This window comes from Euprymna scolopes, chromosome 34 (assembly GCF_053919585.1).
Source record: "Euprymna scolopes isolate OS-2025 chromosome 34, ASM5391958v1, whole genome shotgun sequence".
Lineage (NCBI taxonomy): Eukaryota > Metazoa > Mollusca > Cephalopoda > Sepiida > Sepiolidae > Euprymna > Euprymna scolopes.
The window spans coordinates 2,375,906-2,394,852 of record NC_136515.1 but is presented as its reverse complement, the minus strand read 5'-3'; the positions used below and the strand labels follow the sequence as shown (position 1 = coordinate 2,394,852).

The window sequence follows — 18,947 nt, the reverse complement described above, 5'->3', positions numbered from 1 at the left end:
ATAATAATATTGATTTGGGCCCCCTTAACAGAATTATAATTAGGTTGTCAAATTTAATGTGAATAAGAACAACAAAAAAAGAAAGTTCTGTCCATTTTTAAAGGCAAAAAAGAAAACACTTCACAATATATGTAACATATTTAGTTTTCGAAGTAATCACCATCGGCATTCAGCACCTTGTCATAGTAGAATTCATGGATTTTGGACGCAAACAAGTCTATAAAGGCTTGACACACGTCTTCTTCATTGCTGAAGGATTTCCCACAAATATGATTATCCAGGGAGTGGAAGAAGTTATAATCAGATGGTGCAAGGTCGGGTGAATAAGGTGGATAGCACAAAGTCTCTCATCTAAGTCGCTGTATTGTAACCCTGTGAGATGTGTCCTGGCACTGTCATGGTGGTAAACACATCTTTGTAATTCACCAGTGCTGGCTATTGCACACGTTTTTCCTTCTGCTGTTGTTCATGCTGTCACATCTCTCCCACTCAACTCTCTCTTAGTGCTCCTGTTGCTGTTGCTGTCTCTGCATGACGTCACCACTCCTGCTACCGTCTACTGCTCATCTCTCTATTTCACTGCAGCGACTGCTGTCTACGTGACATTGCAGCACATTATGGTACATCGACTGGCTATTGCACACGTTTCAATTCCTGTGACGTTTGACCTTTTGGTAGCAGTTCATAATGAACCGTTTGATAACCTGATAAAAAAAAACCACATATGGGTGTATAGGCGATCTTGTGGTGTGAGGGACAGCATCTTGAGGAGACAACAAATGTCTTGAATGCTTGGGAGTTTTGTACAGAACCTACTTTTCATCGCTGGTAAGCTTTCAATTGAATAAGGATTCAGTGTGGCGACAAGAAAGTAAACAACCCCGAACGAGATCGCTAGACACTTCCATCCTCCTTGCAGATGTCTGGCTTATAAGTAGGACGATGACAAGAGAATATACTTTTCATTGTTTCAGCTCTCGAGTATATATCCGACACAGTTAGACACAGTGAATCAATCGAGAACCACATCACTCTATCTAAAAACATAATATATTTATAAACTTAAGATATTAATTAATATGTTTTTTTTTTTTTACATAGGCATCACCACATTATCAAGGCCAAGAGGCCACTCAAGGATAAGGGTTAAAGAGTGTACAGTAGAAATTGTACAATATAGTAATCATTAGTAATGAAAATTCGGTAAATTTGATAACTTATATGGAACGGCTCATCAAGAACTTATTTACGTTAGACTTGAAGACAACCATATTGTAGTCAGCCGGAAAGCAGGAAAACGGAAGGCAGTTCCACAGGCGTGCAGTTCTAATAAAAAAGCTTTGTTCATGGAATCTACGTTTAGGTTTAGGCACAGATAAAGAGTGGGGGGGAATTATTGATAGTGTTTACAGCTAAACGAGTGTTTCTTGTGAAAGTTTGGCGAGGGGGGACCATAGATTGAAGCTCAGTCGAACACTTTCCATGAAAATAACGATACATCAGAGACAAACTCGCAACATCTCTTCTGTGAGATAGAGGTTGCAAGGAAGAGAAAAGTCTAAAATATATACTCGAGAGTCAAAATAATGCAAATAATATTCTCTTGTCATAGTCCTACTTATAACTAATGGCTGAACATGGTGCGTATAGTTTTTATAAAATTCGGAATGGTGTGCACATTTTTTGGTAAAACTCGGAATAGTTTCTTATATAAAGAAGTACCCTTTTTTACAAAAGTATTGCATTTTTTGTGTATTTTTAGATCGTCTCAAAGTTCCAGTTTGAATGAAGAAATTCAAGAAATGAGCCAGAGTCTGAATATTTTACAAATTGATGAAGTCGTGCACCATTTAAGGTAATAATTTTTTTTTTTCCTGTGCATTGGAAAAAAAAGAATGCAGATGTGTTTGGGTTTTTATAGTACGTGAAAATAATGATATAATTTTAATTAATATTCATACTAATATTTTAACTAATTTTCACCAATAATATTTATGTTTGAATGTTTCAGGTTAACGCTGAAAACAGAAATCTCGCAGCTTCTCAATGACATCGAAGTTCTTCAAATCCGTTTATCGGAAATAATTGATTTGCCATCTTCAGAAAATGGCTCGCATCCGAGCAAACCGATCCCCACGTTGTCAGGCAAGAAGAAAAAATTTTTTTTTTTTTTTCTGTTTCATTTTTTGAGATGAGGATTGATAATTTGAATCATTTGGATTATTATTCGCATCATATTGCATGGTATTCTCATCATGTTGACAACGTAACAATTGTTGAACCTTTGATGAGACGATGATTAACATTATTGAAACGTAGATTAATCCACATAGGGATTTTCTGATGTTTCCCAAGATACAAACCTGGAAATTTCTACGTCTTGCTGCAATATTCCCAAATGGTCACTCATCTGGTACTGACCAGGCTCATTGTTGCTTAACTTTGGTCGTGTAATGAGAACCAGTGAGTCAACATGATTATGCTGTCTGTTATATATATATATATATATATATATATAGAGAGAGAGAGAGAGAGAGAGAGAGAGGGAGAGAGAGAGAGAGAGAAATAAAAAGGAACAAACCGAGTTATGTGTTCATCAACGTTTCATCTTTATTTCAAGACTTCCTTTGGATGAATAAAGACGAAACGTTGATGAACACATAACTTGGTTTGTTCCTTTTTATTTCTCTCGATCTGTGTCTCTGTCTCTGTCTCTCTGTCTCTGTCTCTCTCTCTCTGTCTCTGTCTCTCTCTCTCTCTCTCTCTCTCTCTCTCTCTGTATATATATTTTTATTTCTCTATTTTTTTGGAATACTATTTCCATTATTCTCATCATATCTCCTCTCTCTCTCTCTCCCTCTTTGTATTTCTCTCGATCTCTGTCTCTGTCTCTGTCTCTCTCTCTCACTCTCTCTCTCTCTCTGTATATATATTTTTATTTCTCTATTTTGTTGGAATACTATTTCCATTATTCTCATCATATCTCTCTCTCTCTCTCTCCCTCTTTGTATTTCTCTCGATCTCTGTCTCTGTCTCTGTCTCTGTCTCTCTCTCTCTCTCTCTCTCTCTCTCTCTCTCTCTCTCTCTGTATATATATTTTTATTTCTCTATTTTGTTGGAATACTATTTCCATTATTCTCATCATATCTCTCTCTCTCTCTCTCCCTCTTTGTATTTCTCTCGATCTCTGTCTCTGTCTCTGTCTCTCTCTCTCTCTCTCTCTCTCTCTCTCTCTCTCTGTATATATATTTTTATTTCTCTATTTTGTTGGAATACTATTTCCATTATTCTCATCATATCTCTCTCTCTCTCCCCCTCTCTCTCTCTCTGTATTTCTCTCGATCTCTGTCTCTGTCTCTCTCTGTCTCTTTCCAATCTCTCTCAAGTGGTTAGAAATCGTCGTATACATTACGTCTAATTCAGAAGCAAGTTTTCGAACAGTTGTGCATGGATTGGCTTTGACTAAGGCTCTTAATTGATCGTTGTAAACATCCGATGGCCGACCACTACGCTCATCTTCAAGATTCGTCACTGCCACAAAATTCCTTCAACCACCATTGTGTTGTGTGTTCAGTCGTGATTCCTGGGCCGAACGCTTTGTTGATATCGTGAGCTATTGCAGTAGCTTTTTGGCCTAGCTTGAATTGAAATAAGAAAATTGTGCGAATTTGATTTTTTACCATCTTGTATTCAGCATTCTGCAAAGAAGACATAATTGTTTTAAAACGATTGTAATTTTAATGATTAGATAAAGCAAAAAACGTTCTTTAATATAACATGTAAATTAAAAGTATTATAACGAAAACTAATTTGAAAATACATCATTTGAAATCAAAATTAAAAATTCTGCAAGAACTTGCACATCAACCTAATAGAATAGAGAATCGGGTAGGGACGAGCACTTGAACAGGGAACCGGAGACTATGAGCAGGTGTGCAGGAAAGAACTAGAGTAGGTACTCCTGGAATGGACTGCTGATATGAGGCTCTAGAGTCAGAGCAGCTAGCAGAACAGGCGTGAACTGAAGCCAGAAGTTGCAAAAGTGAGATGAATGAAGTGGCAGGAGTGAGTTGAAGCTACAGGAGTCGGAGCTGGAACTGGAGGAGTTGGAATCGGTGTACCAAAATGTGCTGCAATGTCGCATAGACAGCAGTCGCTGCAGTGAAATAGAGAGATGAGCAGTAGAAGGTAGCAGGACTGGTGACGTTATGCAGAGACAGTAACAGCAACAGGAGCACTAAGAGAGAGTTGAGTGGGAGAGATGTGACAGCATGAACAACAGCAGAAGGAGAGCAGATGACAATGAATTCCCGCTAGCCAGTGACAGCCCTGTAGAAATTTGTTATGTAAAATAGAAAACATAAACAGGAAATAAAAAAAGTTCAAAGTATTTTTTTTTATTTGTTTGGCGTTTCGATGGGGTTGACAGACGAGAGGAAGAACGAAACAAGAACACCTTCTAAAACATTACAGTTGGGTTAGATGGACAGAATACCGGACATTAGATAACTGGAAAGGCTGGAGATGTAGAAACTGAATCTCGGACAGCACGGGATGGCATCACACAGAGATTGACGTGGATGATACCTGGAGTGTGAAGAAATGTCCCAGGTTCGTCCAATCGATGTGGACGTGGTCAAGGGTTGGATCAACAGGAACAAAGGTTAGAGGAATGGAAATAAGGAAGCTGGATCCTGGACAACATGGAATGATGTCACACAGACTGATGCAGACGTCCCTGGGGTGTGATGAGATGCCTCAGGTAGGTCCACAAAGGCTGGATCGACAGGAACAGTGGTTGCAGGAAAGAAAGTGAGAAAGCAGGATACTGGAGCCAGTATCAACAGTAATTGGAACAGAAAATCGGGTGGTGATGGTTGCTGGAACAGGGTGTTAGATGTTGATGGGCAGTGAAGCAGACATCCTGACATCAATGGGCACTGGAACAGGGAGCCGGAGGCTGCAGATAGGAACCACTGGGAGAAGCTAGAACAGGAACCGCTGGTGCAGGAAGGAGCTGAAGCACAGGAGTTGGAGCAGAAATTGGAGATCTAGAGCGAGGTGGATGATGCAAAGTGATGAAGCAAGGCATTTTCATAATTTATTTTGCTGCTGCTGCTGCTGCTGCTGGTGTCTTCTTCCACTCTATGGGCTCAACGACTAGCCATGTAGTTGGGGGTGGGGATCTTTTGATCCTATGGTTGAGCTATTATTTACATTCCTGTAAAGACCTTCTTTCTGTTGATTGTGGTGTAATGCTGGTTCTGTGCAGTTCTAGGAGGTCCATCCTCCCAGGCTTTGCCTTCTCCCTTTGAGAAGAGGTTAGTTTATTGCTGATCGCCTGAGACGCCCTTACCGGGGAATGCTGATGGGGCTGCCCAGGTGCATTTTGCAGGTCAGAGTGCCCCCTCCTCGGGACGAGGGAGGGGCGGGCGCTGACTTCTTAATCCCACTTTCCGATCCTGGTGTCTAAGTTCCTTGCAGTGGGAAAGAACTAAATACCATCAAGTATCATTTTTTTTAGTTACAGACACGAAAGCTCTATTATAATAGTGATCAGTCACTGAGAAAGAAAAAAAAATAAAAGCGAAAAAAGTCTTTGATTTGTTTGTTTGTTATTCAGTGTTTTATGTTTTTATGTTTTACTTCCAGAGTTACGACAAGAGCGGACGATGTTGGAAAAAGAATTTTTGAAAGAAACAGAAAATGATGTGTTGTTCTCAGCATCCAGGTAAGATAAAAAAAAAAAAAATCATAATTTAATGACTGTGAAATTTCCACAACAAACTCTTTCATATGTAATACTAGCAGTTCAGCCCAGCTTTGCTCGGGCCCTATGTATTGTTCATAACTTTATGTGTATACTAGCATTTCAGCCCGGCGTTGCCCGGGTGTTTGGAGATGTATGTTGAGCAAAAGAAAAAAAAAAGCAATTTATTTAACTTTAACCCCTATTATGACCCCTTAACATTTATTGTTTTGGGCTCAAATCAAGTTATTAAGTTAGATCCATGTCCAAGGAACCTATATCTAAAATTTCAAGTGTTTAGACACCAAATTGTCATAGAAGTGTAGTAGAGTTCTCAAAGGTCAAATCTTTGAACTTTGACCCCTTAACAGTCCGAAAACCTATCACATAGATTTTCCTAAATCTCAGTACCATCTATATCAAATTTCGAGTCTGTAGACATAAAATTGACAAAGTTATTGTGTAGGGAAATGTACACACATAGACACACAGACACGTTCACTTTTATAGATATACTGGCATGGGTGCCCGGCGTTGCCCGGGTATTTGGAAGTGTATGTTGAGCAAAAAAAAAAAAAAGCGGTCAATTTTTAAAATTTTGACCCCTATTATGACCCCTTAACATTTATTGTTTTGGGTTCTAAGCAAGTTATTAAGTTAGATCCATGTCCAAGGAATCTATATCTAAAACTTCAAGTGTTTAGACCCAAAATTGACGGAGGAGTTTGGTAGAGTTCTCAAAGGTCAAACCGTTGAACTTTGACCCTTTGACAGCCAAATTTCTGGCCGAGTTATTGTGAAGGGAAATATACACAGACACACACACGCACAGACACACAGACACGTTCACTTTGATAGATAGATAGATTGGATGCAATATATAGTAATAATTTAAAAAGTATATAAAAAAAGACTCATGCGCCACCACCGAGAACCAAAACGTTCAGCTCACAATTTATTTGGCCTCTGCCGTCAATGACTGGGCTATGAAAACATGTTTACTGCAAGGCTAAAAATTAACACATGAACCAATAGCTACTACATTATGCAATCGTAATGCCGGCGTTCAACCTTCACCTGGAAAATTTCATTTTTTTTAAATTTTCACACTTTTGCACTGATTTTTCCAGGTTAAAACCCAAATATAAATTTTCGCATGGATTCAAATACCTTGTATATGAAGTTTCATGTCTGTAGACCAAAACTCTAGGAGGAGTCTGGTAGGCAAAATTTGTTAAACAAAAATATATATGGAAACAATTTTGTATTTACTATAAACTTTTTACGCAAATATTATGTAGAATATCTGCATGAATATAATTACACGTAATAGTTAACTAAAGATGATCATCCTATTAGAAAACCGAAGCAACTAATAGGGAATTAAGTAAAATTAATGTTTAAAAGAATATGCAAATTAGCTAGATCGTTTGCTAGTGAATGCAATTCCACAACTAAGATATAAGAAAATTGTATTTTCTTTTTAAGTAAATAAAAGAGGCTTGCCATTTACTGTTGTTCTCGGCCTTTGGTCTAGGATCAAGGATCAAAGTGTAATATCTGTTCCGGCAGATACTGCAAGCTATGACTAGCTATGACTAGCAAAGACAAGATGTGGGGGCAACCTCACATGCTTGACCCTTAACCAGCTCCCATTTCCCTCTTCTCGGGAGCTGGTCCCCTTTTCCCCTTCCCCCTCCCTTCACTCCTCACATTAAAAATTGGCCTTGTGCCTAATTTGCTCGGTGGGGGAGCAAATAAATACCATCTGTTCCGGCAGATACTGCAAGCTATGACTAGCTATGACTAGCAAAGACCAGATGTGGGGGCAGCCCCACATACCTGACCATTAACCAGCTCCCATTTCCCACCTCTCGGGAGCTGGTCTCCTTTTTCCCTTCCCCCTCCCTTCACTCCTCACATTAAAAATCGGCCTTGTGCCTAATTTGCTCGGTGGGGGAGCAAATAAATACCATCTGTTCCGGCAGATACTGCAAGCAAAGACTGTATGTGGGGGCAACCCCACATATAAGACCTTGGTCAATGTAGGGGCAACCCTTCATACCAATTGTTACTATCCAGCTCCCCTACTCCCTGGGGAGTTGGTCCCCATTTCCCCTTCACTCCTCACTTTAAAAATCGGCCTTGTGCCTAATTTTCTCAGTGGGGGAGCAAATAAATACCTCAAAGTGTAGTATCTGTTCCGGCAGATACTGCAAGCAAAGACCATATGTGGGGGCGACCCCACATATAAGACCTTGGTCAATGTAGGGGAAACCCTTCATACCAATTGTCACTATCCAGCTCCCCTACTCCCCGGGGAGTTGGTCCCCATTTCCCCTTCACTCCTTCCATTAAAAATTGGCCTTTTGCCTAATTTGCTCAGTGGGGGAGCAAATAAATACCAACCCCACATATAAGACCTTGGTCAATGTAGGGGCAACCCTTCATACCAATTGTCACTATCCAGCTCCCCTACTCCCCGGGGAGTTGGTCCCCATTTCCCCTTCACTCCTCATATTAAAAATCGATCTTGTGCCTAATTTGCTCGGTGGGGGAGCAAATAAATACCTTGCCTTTTTTATGTCGTTCTTGGCCTTTGGGCCGGGATCAAAGTGTAGTATCTGTTCTGCAGATGCTGCACTTAAGATAATTTGTACCAGTCAATGGAGGGGAAATCCTCTATACTGGGACAATTATTATTTTTTGCTACCAGAGTGCCCCCTTTCTGCCTACTTTTAGGGGAGCTGGTTTTTACCCCACATTAAAAACGGCCTTGTGCCTAATTTGCTTTGGTGGGGAAGCAAATAAATACAATAAATAGAAAATAGGGTTTTTAATATGAATATCGATACACACAAAAGAAACACAAATTTATAGGAGTATAGATAGATATTGATGTTGGCATTCGGTGGATGTTTAGCGTAATACAAGTTATTTATTTAAAACTATGTATTACAAAATTCAGAGATGTACCATGGTTTCATTGCAGTGGACTGACAAACTGAAAATGAAATTCATTCATCGAAGAATAAATAATTTGTGTGTATATATATACAGAGAGAGAGAGAGAGAGAGAGAGAGAGAGAGAGAGAGCACCTTAACTCTAATACAACCAACTTATTCTACTGCAATCCAATGCATCCGGGCTTTAAATTAGAAAAAAAATCGCTATAAAAACATCCTCCATAGATGAATCCCCCTTGTAGACAGCAATAACATTAGATTCATCATTTACTATAAAAATTTAAAAACCCAAAACTTAGTTATTAAAAACAACCCCTCTCCTCCGCCTAAACAATTAGAATGCACCAACATCATCTATCAGTTCAAATACTCCTTGGGAGAAGGTAAATCCTATAACAACAATGCAACTAATAATTTATGTTGAACATACGACCACAACATTATCATGCCGCCTCACCTGCCAAAATGTTGAATCTAGTGCCATCTTCCAACATTTACACAAAAAACATAACTGCCTCCCCTTCGAATTTCAGAGAAATTTTAGTTAACAACACAAAAATACTACACCATGAAACGACTGTAAAGAACCTTAAAATTTTTGAAGCTATTTCTATCAAAACACAAAAAATAAGCCTCAATCAGGTCTCATATCAGAACAGTAAAAATGCATTTAAATGCCTGGAATAACTCCCCTTCTCCCCACAACCAACCCGTTCCAGCCACTGACCCCATAACTGACATGCAAGAAGTTCAAGTGTAATGTAAACAGACATCTTGCTGCTCAACTCCCTACAGTGACACTGTGCCTTGTTTGGGTGAAAATGCTATAAAAAAAATTTTTTTAAGTTTTTAGTTCAGCAAAAGTCAGTTTGGTTCAAATTATGTAGAAGCACCTAAAATTCTTCAATAAATAGAAACCTTCTTTACCACCAATAGCAATGACCAAAGATCCATTAAATGAAAGTACTTCTTTTAAACTGCTCGGTCTAACGTTCACAGGAAACATGAATAGGAACAATTACATTGAGAGCATTGCCAGGACCGCTGCGAGGAAGGTGGGCTCCGTCTACCGTGCTAGAAAGCTACTAATGCCCAAAAGTATCCTGTACCTCTATAAGGCCACCATTCGCCCATGTATGGAGTATTGTCATATTTGGGCTGGTGCATCTGCTACTAGTCTCTAGCTCCTAGACAAGGTTCAGAAGAGAGTCACCAACCTGATAGGTCCTGAACTGTCATCTAAGCTTCAGCCTCTGTCCCACCAACGAAATGTTGCATCCCTCTGCCTGTTCTACAAGTATTTAATGGTGAATGCTCTGATGAACTGCAAGCACTTGTATCCCCGTGACGTAAATACCCTTGACAAACCCGACAAGCAGCTAAATCCCACCCCTACACAGTAGAGATCCCTAGATGTAAGAGAGCTTTATACTTCAGTAGTTTCTTCCCCAGAACCACTAGACTTTGGAATTCCCTTCTGGGTCCCTGCTTCCCCAACTGTACTGACATGCAGAAGTTCAAGTGTAATGTGAACTGACATCTTGCTGCCCAACTCCCTACATAGTATCCCAGTAGCTCATATCTCTGATAGAAGCACCCTACACCAAATTGGCAATGTGCCTTGTTTGGGGTGAAAATGTAATAAAAAAATAAAAAATACAAAATAAAAAAATGTAGGCTAAAAAAACCCAAATTAATTGAAATTAAATGCAAAAAAAATAAATTAATACAAAGAAAACTCTTCTCTTGTAGGCGAAATTCTTCTTGTGTTAAAGATCGAAAAATAGAACAACCCAGCCGAGAATGCTGCAGTGCCCCGTTGCACCAAAGAAGAACCCGGATTTCTCAAGTGACTCAAAATCCTGATGTTTTAGAAAGAGATAAAATGAATCGACCTATCTCAAGCATTCCAAGCGCAAACAATTTACCGAACGTTAAATCTCTGTTAGACGGTCAGTTCGTACCGAGACCCCCAACAGTTGGCCAACCTAAGACACCGTCAGTTGATAAATTCCGAAGAATGGTCTATCTTTGCAGAAATAATGAAGCACTTTGAGGGGGGGGGTAATGATTGTGCTCAAAAGAAGGAAAAAAATGGAGAACGTATGTGAAAATAACATTTTTATTTGATTGTTTTTTATTGTTTTTTATAAATTTGAACTTTGAAATTTATAATTTAATTTATACACTTAATTTTGGTTGTTTATTTAATTTTTGATTCATCATTTAATTGTGAATTGAATCAAATTATCAACTCTGATGTGTTAAGGAGAAGTTCGGGCGATCACTGTATCCAGGCAAGCAGGAGGAACACAATGGAAGTTCCAGGCCATCAAAGAAACAATGGGTCAATCCCAGGAAAGGTGACCTAGGCTGTATCCAGACAAGCAGGAAAGAGAAACAACGGGAAATCCCGGGATTTAGAATGACCTAGATCCATGACGTCAATCGGTCATGGGTCAGACCAAAACCAGCAAAAGAGCAATAAACAAGCTAGCGAGAAAAAGATTAATCAGTCAAAGTGATACCAATAAAAAAGAAAGTACTAACAGACAGACAGAAGCGTGACAGATTGACACAGAATTCTGCAACCCACCCTCTGCCACTAAAAAAAAAATTTTTTTTTTTTGTTTATAATAACATAAAATATATAACAGATGTAAAGAAAATGTGGGTAATTGTAAACAATGGATACTACAATGACGCCCTTGTACAAGCCATTCATCCCACACATTTCGATAACGGAAGTATGGCCCCAACCAATCCAGTAAAACCATCTAGAAATTTTTTCCAAGTTTAAAACAGAATTTTATTGTATATCGTTCTCCTGAAGTGTCCTCACATTCAGATTGCATTTTTGAAATTCATCAGTAGAGTGTATTCCAATTCCTACTGTAATAACCATGGTATTTATTAAAATACTATTACTAATAATTGGTAATATCGACCCAAAATGATAGAAAATTCTGTGGATCTGCTTCTAACACTGCAGAGTCTGTGTGCACACTGATCTTACACCTCTCAAAAACTTATGCTCGATTCATGCAAGATGGTCCAAAAGCAGTCTGAAGCATTCCATATGTTTCTGTGGCATTTTTCCAAGTTTAAAACAGAATTTTATTGTATATCGTTCTCCTGAAGTGTCCTCACATTCAGATTGCATTTTTGAAATTCATCAGACTTTAGTAGGGTGTATTCCAATTCCTACTGTAACTGTTCATTTGAACCTAAAATCATAAAAATTGGTCAGTCATTTCATAAGATGTGTAGCAATAACATACTGAATTTTCAAGAGTCCACAACATTTTTAAATGCCTGTACAAAAAAAAATCTGGAAACTTATTGTAGACTTTTTCTATCTTACAAAGAAAACAGTGTAACTGGCTCAGTTTTTGAAAAACAAAAGTCATGAATGGAAAGAAATGAAAGAAAGACTTACCTATTGTGATACCATTCGGCCACAGAAGGTCAACAACAATGACGCGTCTGTACAAGCCATTCATCCCACACATTTCGATAACGGAAGTATGGCCCCAATCAGTCCAGTAAAACCATCTAGAAATTGAAATAGGACAAACAAAAATAAGAGAAATGGAAATTTGTTGGTCATTAATGGGAAACACATTAACTAATGTACCTGTGACTGTGAAATACTAGGGTTAGGATAACGGTTAAGTAAATTATTTGTGGTAATTGTGAACAACGCATACACAAGAAGTGCAGTGGAATTTACAGGTAGGTTGAGATGATGACAAATTTGTGTGAAACAAGTGTAAGACAATGGATATGGATGAGAACTCAGATGTGGAGAAAATATATTTGAATGGCAAGGATATTAAGATTGTTCAGATATTTTGTTTTGCGTTGAAATTTTTATGACGTCAAAATGGTACTTATTTACTGACAGCAAATTTGTAATAAGAACAATAGAATCACCTTCCACCAAACACAAAAAAACAATTTGTCAGGTTAAGCTTAAAATCTGAATTCCCTGATTCGCCCATTCGTCCATGGTATATAGATATCATTTGTCAGTTGCAGTGACTCCTTGGTGAGTTCTATTTAAATTTCATCACCTGTTGATTGCTCTCATGATATCAAAAACTGGTTGAGAGATGATAACTAGTTTGTGTGAAACACGTGTAAGACAATAGAGACGAATACAAACTCAGATGAGAAAAAAGTATATTTGAATGACAAGCTATTGAGGTTATTCAGAAGTTTTATTATCTTATTTATGCTGACTACAACTGTACTGGCTTGTCTTTCCGTTGGACTTTGTCTACAATGCTGAGAGGGTTACCTTGGTAACTGGGCAAACCTAGGTCTCCTTATCACCTGCCAGGCCTGCATCTGGAGAGGAAATTGGCTGGTAGGAAGGGGCGCGGTGGATACTAGAAAGCTGATTGGCAAACTAGAAATCCTCAACATATATAAAAACAAGAAGCAACGACAGAATTCGCGCATAAGCCTGACGAATCCTACAGTGGCTGAAACGCAGAATATTCAGTGTAGCTTAAGCGCCATATATATTTTATAAATTACTAACTAGCTCTACCTACGTATTGAGCACTTTTGAAGTAAATACTTAAAGTTTACGCATAAATCTATACTTTCGTATAGTAAATTTATGTGAATAAATGAAATAGTTATATATATATATATATATATATATATATATATATATATATATATATATACTAAAAAGGTATTCAGGAAATAAAATGAATTCAAACAAGGTTATTGAGAGTGCTCAATAAAACGAGCAAAATATAATATTTTTATTTATCTAGACATGTATTGGACAAATTGGTTTGCAACGCTAAACTTTAAGTGGGAGGGGTGACATTAAGTGACATTTTAGACTCAAAATAGGAGACAATAAGGGGAAAGATATTATCAAGACTTAACAGGATAAATTGAAAGAGTAGAAAGAGATAAAAAGGGAAAGGAAGGGACAATGCAAATGATAAGGAAAAGGAGAGACGAAAAAAGAAAGAACAGAAAGACAGGAGAAGGACAAAGGGGTCAGCATGATTACATTACTATAAGAAATGGAAGTGGGGGTAAAAACATTAAGGGTTAAGAGATAATGTGCCAAAGGAAGAAAGAGGTCGACATAAGGGGGGATAAAAACAAATTAGTGTAAAGGCTTTCTAGTAAAGTGTATATACGCATACTTATATGTCATTGTGCGTGTTCCTTCCTTATAGGTTCCGAAATGGCTAAGCCTATCTTTTGCAAATTTCACACAAAGTTAATTTATATGTCTGGCAGTGTTCTTTGATATGTTTTGTACAGAAATTCATCCGATAAGTATCGAAAATCAAAAAAATTTGATCTTAAAAATAGCTTTTCTCTCTTACAGGTAATAAGAATAATTTTTTTACAAGGGAATACTTAACATTACACTGGTAAGGGAGATAATAAAATATCAGCAAATCATTTCTTCTTAAAAATAGATTTATTATAATCTGGAGATATAACTGAGTGGTAGAGTTTTCGACTACAGACTGAATGATCCCGTGTTCAAGCCTGGGTATACTTCATCATTTTGTTTTAATTTTTTCTTATTAATGAGTTTAATTTACGATAAGAGAAGAGGTACCATTTAAAATCGCTGCAAATCATTTCTTCATTTGCATATTTTAAAAGTGACTTTCCATGGCATTCATTGTCATTTTAAAATCAAACATTAATCAGAAGTGACTTTTCATGGCATTCATTGTCAAGTCCAAATATCAGCTGACGTGATATTATAAACAAGTGCAGATGGAATGTGATGAACGACATTATCATTCTTTTTTTTTTTACCGAATCATTGCTCGTAATATATAATAATCAGTAGAGGATTGATTTTATAATAATGCATACGCAATCTGCATAAATTAAAATATATTTAAGCATATTGTATGACCGGGCTGCCAGGTAGTGTATATATATATACATATATATATATATACTAGTGGGGGTAGTCAGCAACAATGTGTATTTTTTAACATTGTTTTATTATTCCGTGTCTTGGTTTTTCATTGAGAATTATGTTTGGATCATTGTAATAATTTTTTAAAATCATTGAAATCGTTTTTAACGCGTTTCAGACGTTCTGTGAAGCGTGCTCTTCAGAAATTATTTTCAAAATGTGTTCGTTTTTTTGTTTTCTTTTTTGCTTTTTCGATTTTTACATTTAACATCGTTCGTTTGCCTTACGTTAGTTTTTTTTGTCTTTTTTCGATGTTTTGATTACCTCCCCCCCACCTCGTGTACCCCATCCCCCTTAAGTTTTAACGTTCATTTTTATGTTTTCTTTTTTTACTTCGCTTATTCTTAGGTTTTCATTAACAACCACACACACCTCCAAACACTTGGGCAACGCCGGGTACCCCCCCCGCTAGTCTATATATATAAAAGCGAAAATGTATATATGTATGTGTGTATGTTTGTGTGTCTGCTAAAAACTTTCGACAGACACAACAAAAATTCACAAACTCGGTATCATATCGAAGCTCCATCCTTCGCTCAAAAAATATTGAAAAATTGACCAAAAAACGTTAATTTTTTCACCCCGAAATCGACAATTTTCGACAGGAGGGGGGGGTCAACAAAAACGGCCCTCTCGACCGGTTCTATGCATGCGTCAGATGACGTCATGACCTGATTTACTTTAAATAGTTGAAAAACTGAACAAATTTTATGTATGTCGCGTTAGCTCAGTTGATAAGCGCGTTGGTTCATTATCTAAAAGTTTTGGGTTCGAATCGTAGTGCGAGATGTCTTCTTTTTTTTTTCGATTTTTTAAATTTAAATATTGAACCAGTGTTATTGAGGCCATTTTTCACAAAACGATCGTTTTTCTGTTTTTTTTTTTACTTCGCTTATCCACCCCAGACCACACACCCAAAAACATCTGGGTACCCACCGATTTTTTAAATTTTAATATCGAAGCAGGCTTATTTAAGCCATTTTTCACGTGTTCATTTTTCTGTTTTCATCATTCGTTTGCCTTACGTTAGCTTTTTTGTGTTTTTTTCCCCGCTTAAGTTTTAACGTTGTTTTCTTTTTTTACTTCGCTTATAACAAACAAACCTACGTCGTCGTTGTAAAGCTCGACAACTTCTGGGCGCGCACCTGTCAATTTCGTTCTTACTTAAATAAATTCAAACATCTTTCACTAACTCATTCTGGCTGGCGAATTTTATTTTCAAACTTCGCCTCAGGGCTTCGGGTTCGATTCTACAAGGTTTCTTTTTTATTTAACACCACACACACCTACAAACACTCGGGCAATGCCGGGTACCCCCTCTAATCTAATTTATAAAAGGCAAAGTGTGAGTGTGTCTCTGCTAAAATCTTCTGACAGACACGTCGGAACCTGATGAAACCGGTATGGTTTTGAAGCTCGATCCTCCGAACAATAAATATCGAAAAATTGGCCAAAAACATTCATTCCTTCACCCTCAACTGCCAAGTTTTTTACAAGGAGGGGGTCGCTTTTTGCGTCTCCATTTTTGCAAGTAATTGTCTTCTTTCGATTGACTACGCTTAATTTCGATGTTCGCGACTTCGGTTGCATGATGGAGACATCGGCTAAGATATCAGGGTTTTTTTTCCTCCTTCACGTTACGGGTTCGAGCCTTTATTTTTTTTTAACACCTCTCTCGACTTGGGTTGCCTACTTTTTTTTTCCAGCCTTCCTTACTCCACACACCTGGCAACGCCAGGTACCCCTTGCTAGTTTTAAATAAATTTCTTAGGAACATTTATATTATTTTATATTCCTTTGAAGCAAAAATAAAAGAATAAATATTAAATTTATTTGTTTTACAGTAGAACTCTGGGATACGGCATTAAAAATTAGTAACAAAGACTAGATTGAATGGGCATAGCTTTGCGGCTATCTCCCTCTTATTTGATTCGGTTTTTGCGTATCTGTTAAATTACAATCCGACATAAAGGAAGACAGAGAGGCTATGACAATAATCCTTATCCCTGAGTGGCTTCCGGGCCTTGATAAGTGATGACCTCCGTGTAAAAAAAAAAAAAAAAAAAAAAAAAAAAAAAAAAGACAAAATTTTTGAATTTAGACGTTCGTTGCTTCAAAGAGCGTAATGCAGATATCTAAAGCTTTGCGGTTTGGCGAACGTCAAACATTTTTACGATCTTTACGCGGCCTGACTTTCGTAGTGACGAGATCACTGCTGAGAAGTCGTTAGAAGAAACCTTTGATGACAATGTCTGCGAAAGAGAATGATGATGAGAAGCACGAAGAAACATTCAATAATATAAACATATATATGTGGGTTGGGTGTGCGTGTGTGTGTATACATATAATATTGAAAAAAAGGAAAATACACATGTATATACAATACAGTAGAACCCAGGATACGGCATTAAAAATTAGTAACAAAATGTAGTACAGTATATATAATGCACATGTATATAATCAAATAACATTATAAATAACACCGTAAGGCAGGGTAACATCGTAACCAGAAAAAAAAAGTATCCTAGGGTCACTGTATCCCGGGGTTCTACTGTATATTAATTCGCATTTTAAAGTTTTTTGTTCCAATTTGAAGTTAATTAAGTACAGACGGTTGCAATTTTCAGTTTTGCATTTTTGGGGATTTTTTCCCACATTAAAAACAAAATCTTGTCTAACTTTTCCCTCATAAGTGAATAACAAAACTTTCATTTTAAAACTTCTGTTTTTCTCTTCTTTTTTTTTTTTTTTTTTTGCAAGGAAAGAAAAAGAATCGAAAACAGCGTACATTGCAAAAAGAAATTTTTTTATTGATTTGCTTTTTTTTTTTTTTAATCGATGATTTATAAATATTTGAGTTGATATTTCTTCAGGAATTCCTCTTTAAACTTTGACCCTTTCACCAGCAAGATGAAGGAAGGCGTTCCTCCGATAATGTAAAATCTGAAAGTCAAACAAATAGTTTTAGTGAAAAAAATACAAAAAAAAAAATACAAAAAAACAATTAAAATAATGAGATTAAAAAATTCTAGCGAATTCATAAAAGTGTTTCCAAAGTAAAGAAAGAAACTGCATATTTCAATTGCAACAAATCCAAGGAAGATGGGCAAATAATAATACTGTAATGTTGTGACCCTTTCGGCTGTGATCATAGCGTAGTACCTGTGTTCACTGTGGAAAGCAGGGCCAAGGGTCAAAACATCATTATTACTGTTACTATTGTTATTATTATTATTAATTGATTCGAGCGACGGCTGGTTGCTGGATCAATTATTATGATTAAAAAAATAAACAAATAAATTGGGAAAAAATGATTGACATTTAATAAGATTGCAACAGGAATGTGAAAATAGAAAACAGATGTAAACATTATTTTTGGGTTTGCATAAACAAATAACTAGATTGGGGTTACATCAGCTGTTGGTCTGAGACACGTAATGATGTGACGTAAAGAAACACGTGATGTATGTAGATTTGGGGAGATTCTAAGTAGTCGTTAGCTGGACATCAGAGAGAACGGGCAACTCAAGCTGACGTGGGAAGCAGCATCACTTCTGACAGCCAAGCTGTAAAAAACGTGTAATTTCTGAAAATGCCGGCCAGATCATGAAAATAAATGTTTGTAAATAATTCAGGTATGCGTTGTGTTATTTACATCTGTTAAAAAGAACTGTTTGTCTACAACTGTTTCGATACGTCCACGTCAATCGTTTCCTGTTAGAACTGTTGCATAAATGTTAAACTATACACACTAGACGATCAACTAAATGATACAACGTATATGCATACACACATTTACACGTACACAAATATACAGATAAAATATAAAACCCAACTATTAAACATGTACGTCATTATATTCATATACAACAGGACCCCTTTTAGAGCCCTATAATATAACAATACACCAACACATGCACATACCTAACTTTATATATAGATAAGCAACTTTAACAGAATCATCATCACAAGTGTATCAGCTGACATTTAATTTAAATCCTTGCGGTCGTCATTATTATCATTTTCAAAAATATTAACACTAACTAGTTTTGGCATATCATGCTTAGGAATGTTTGTCCGTTTCGAAATGTCAACATGGCAGCTGACATCATTTAAACGTTTCAGAAGTTTATCATCGTAAAATAATAATTGTCTATAGACAAAATTTATTGGTATATTAATAGTCCATCTTACTTGCTATGTTTAGATCATAACGTGAAGTCATCAATTTATTTTTAGGATGTTAAA

At 37.0% G+C, this 18,947-nt stretch overlaps 2 protein-coding genes across 3 annotated transcripts in view; one reads left to right on the top strand and one right to left on the bottom strand.

Moving 5' to 3' along the window:
* Positions 1 to 10,909, top strand: part of LOC145259082 (coiled-coil domain-containing protein 24-like) — a 56,650-nt gene extending 45,741 nt beyond the window's left edge. Inside the window, exons 6-9 of the mRNA XM_080116718.1 lie at positions 1,763 to 1,855; positions 2,012 to 2,145; positions 5,653 to 5,731; positions 10,469 to 10,909. Coding sequence (XP_079972844.1) covers positions 1,763 to 1,855; positions 2,012 to 2,145; positions 5,653 to 5,731; positions 10,469 to 10,772 — 610 coding nt within the window. The 3' untranslated portion in view covers positions 10,773 to 10,909. The remainder of the gene's footprint in view (positions 1 to 1,762; positions 1,856 to 2,011; positions 2,146 to 5,652; positions 5,732 to 10,468) is intronic.
* A 6,575-nt stretch (positions 10,910 to 17,484) lies between these two features.
* Positions 17,485 to 18,947, bottom strand: part of LOC145259081 (hsp70/Hsp90 co-chaperone CNS1 homolog) — a 69,509-nt gene continuing 68,046 nt past the window's right edge. For both annotated transcript variants that reach the window (XM_080116717.1, XM_080116715.1), the window contains exon 12: positions 17,485 to 17,642. In XM_080116717.1, the coding sequence (XP_079972843.1) occupies positions 17,543 to 17,642 (100 nt within the window). In that variant the 3' untranslated portion in view covers positions 17,485 to 17,542. The remainder of the gene's footprint in view (positions 17,643 to 18,947) is intronic.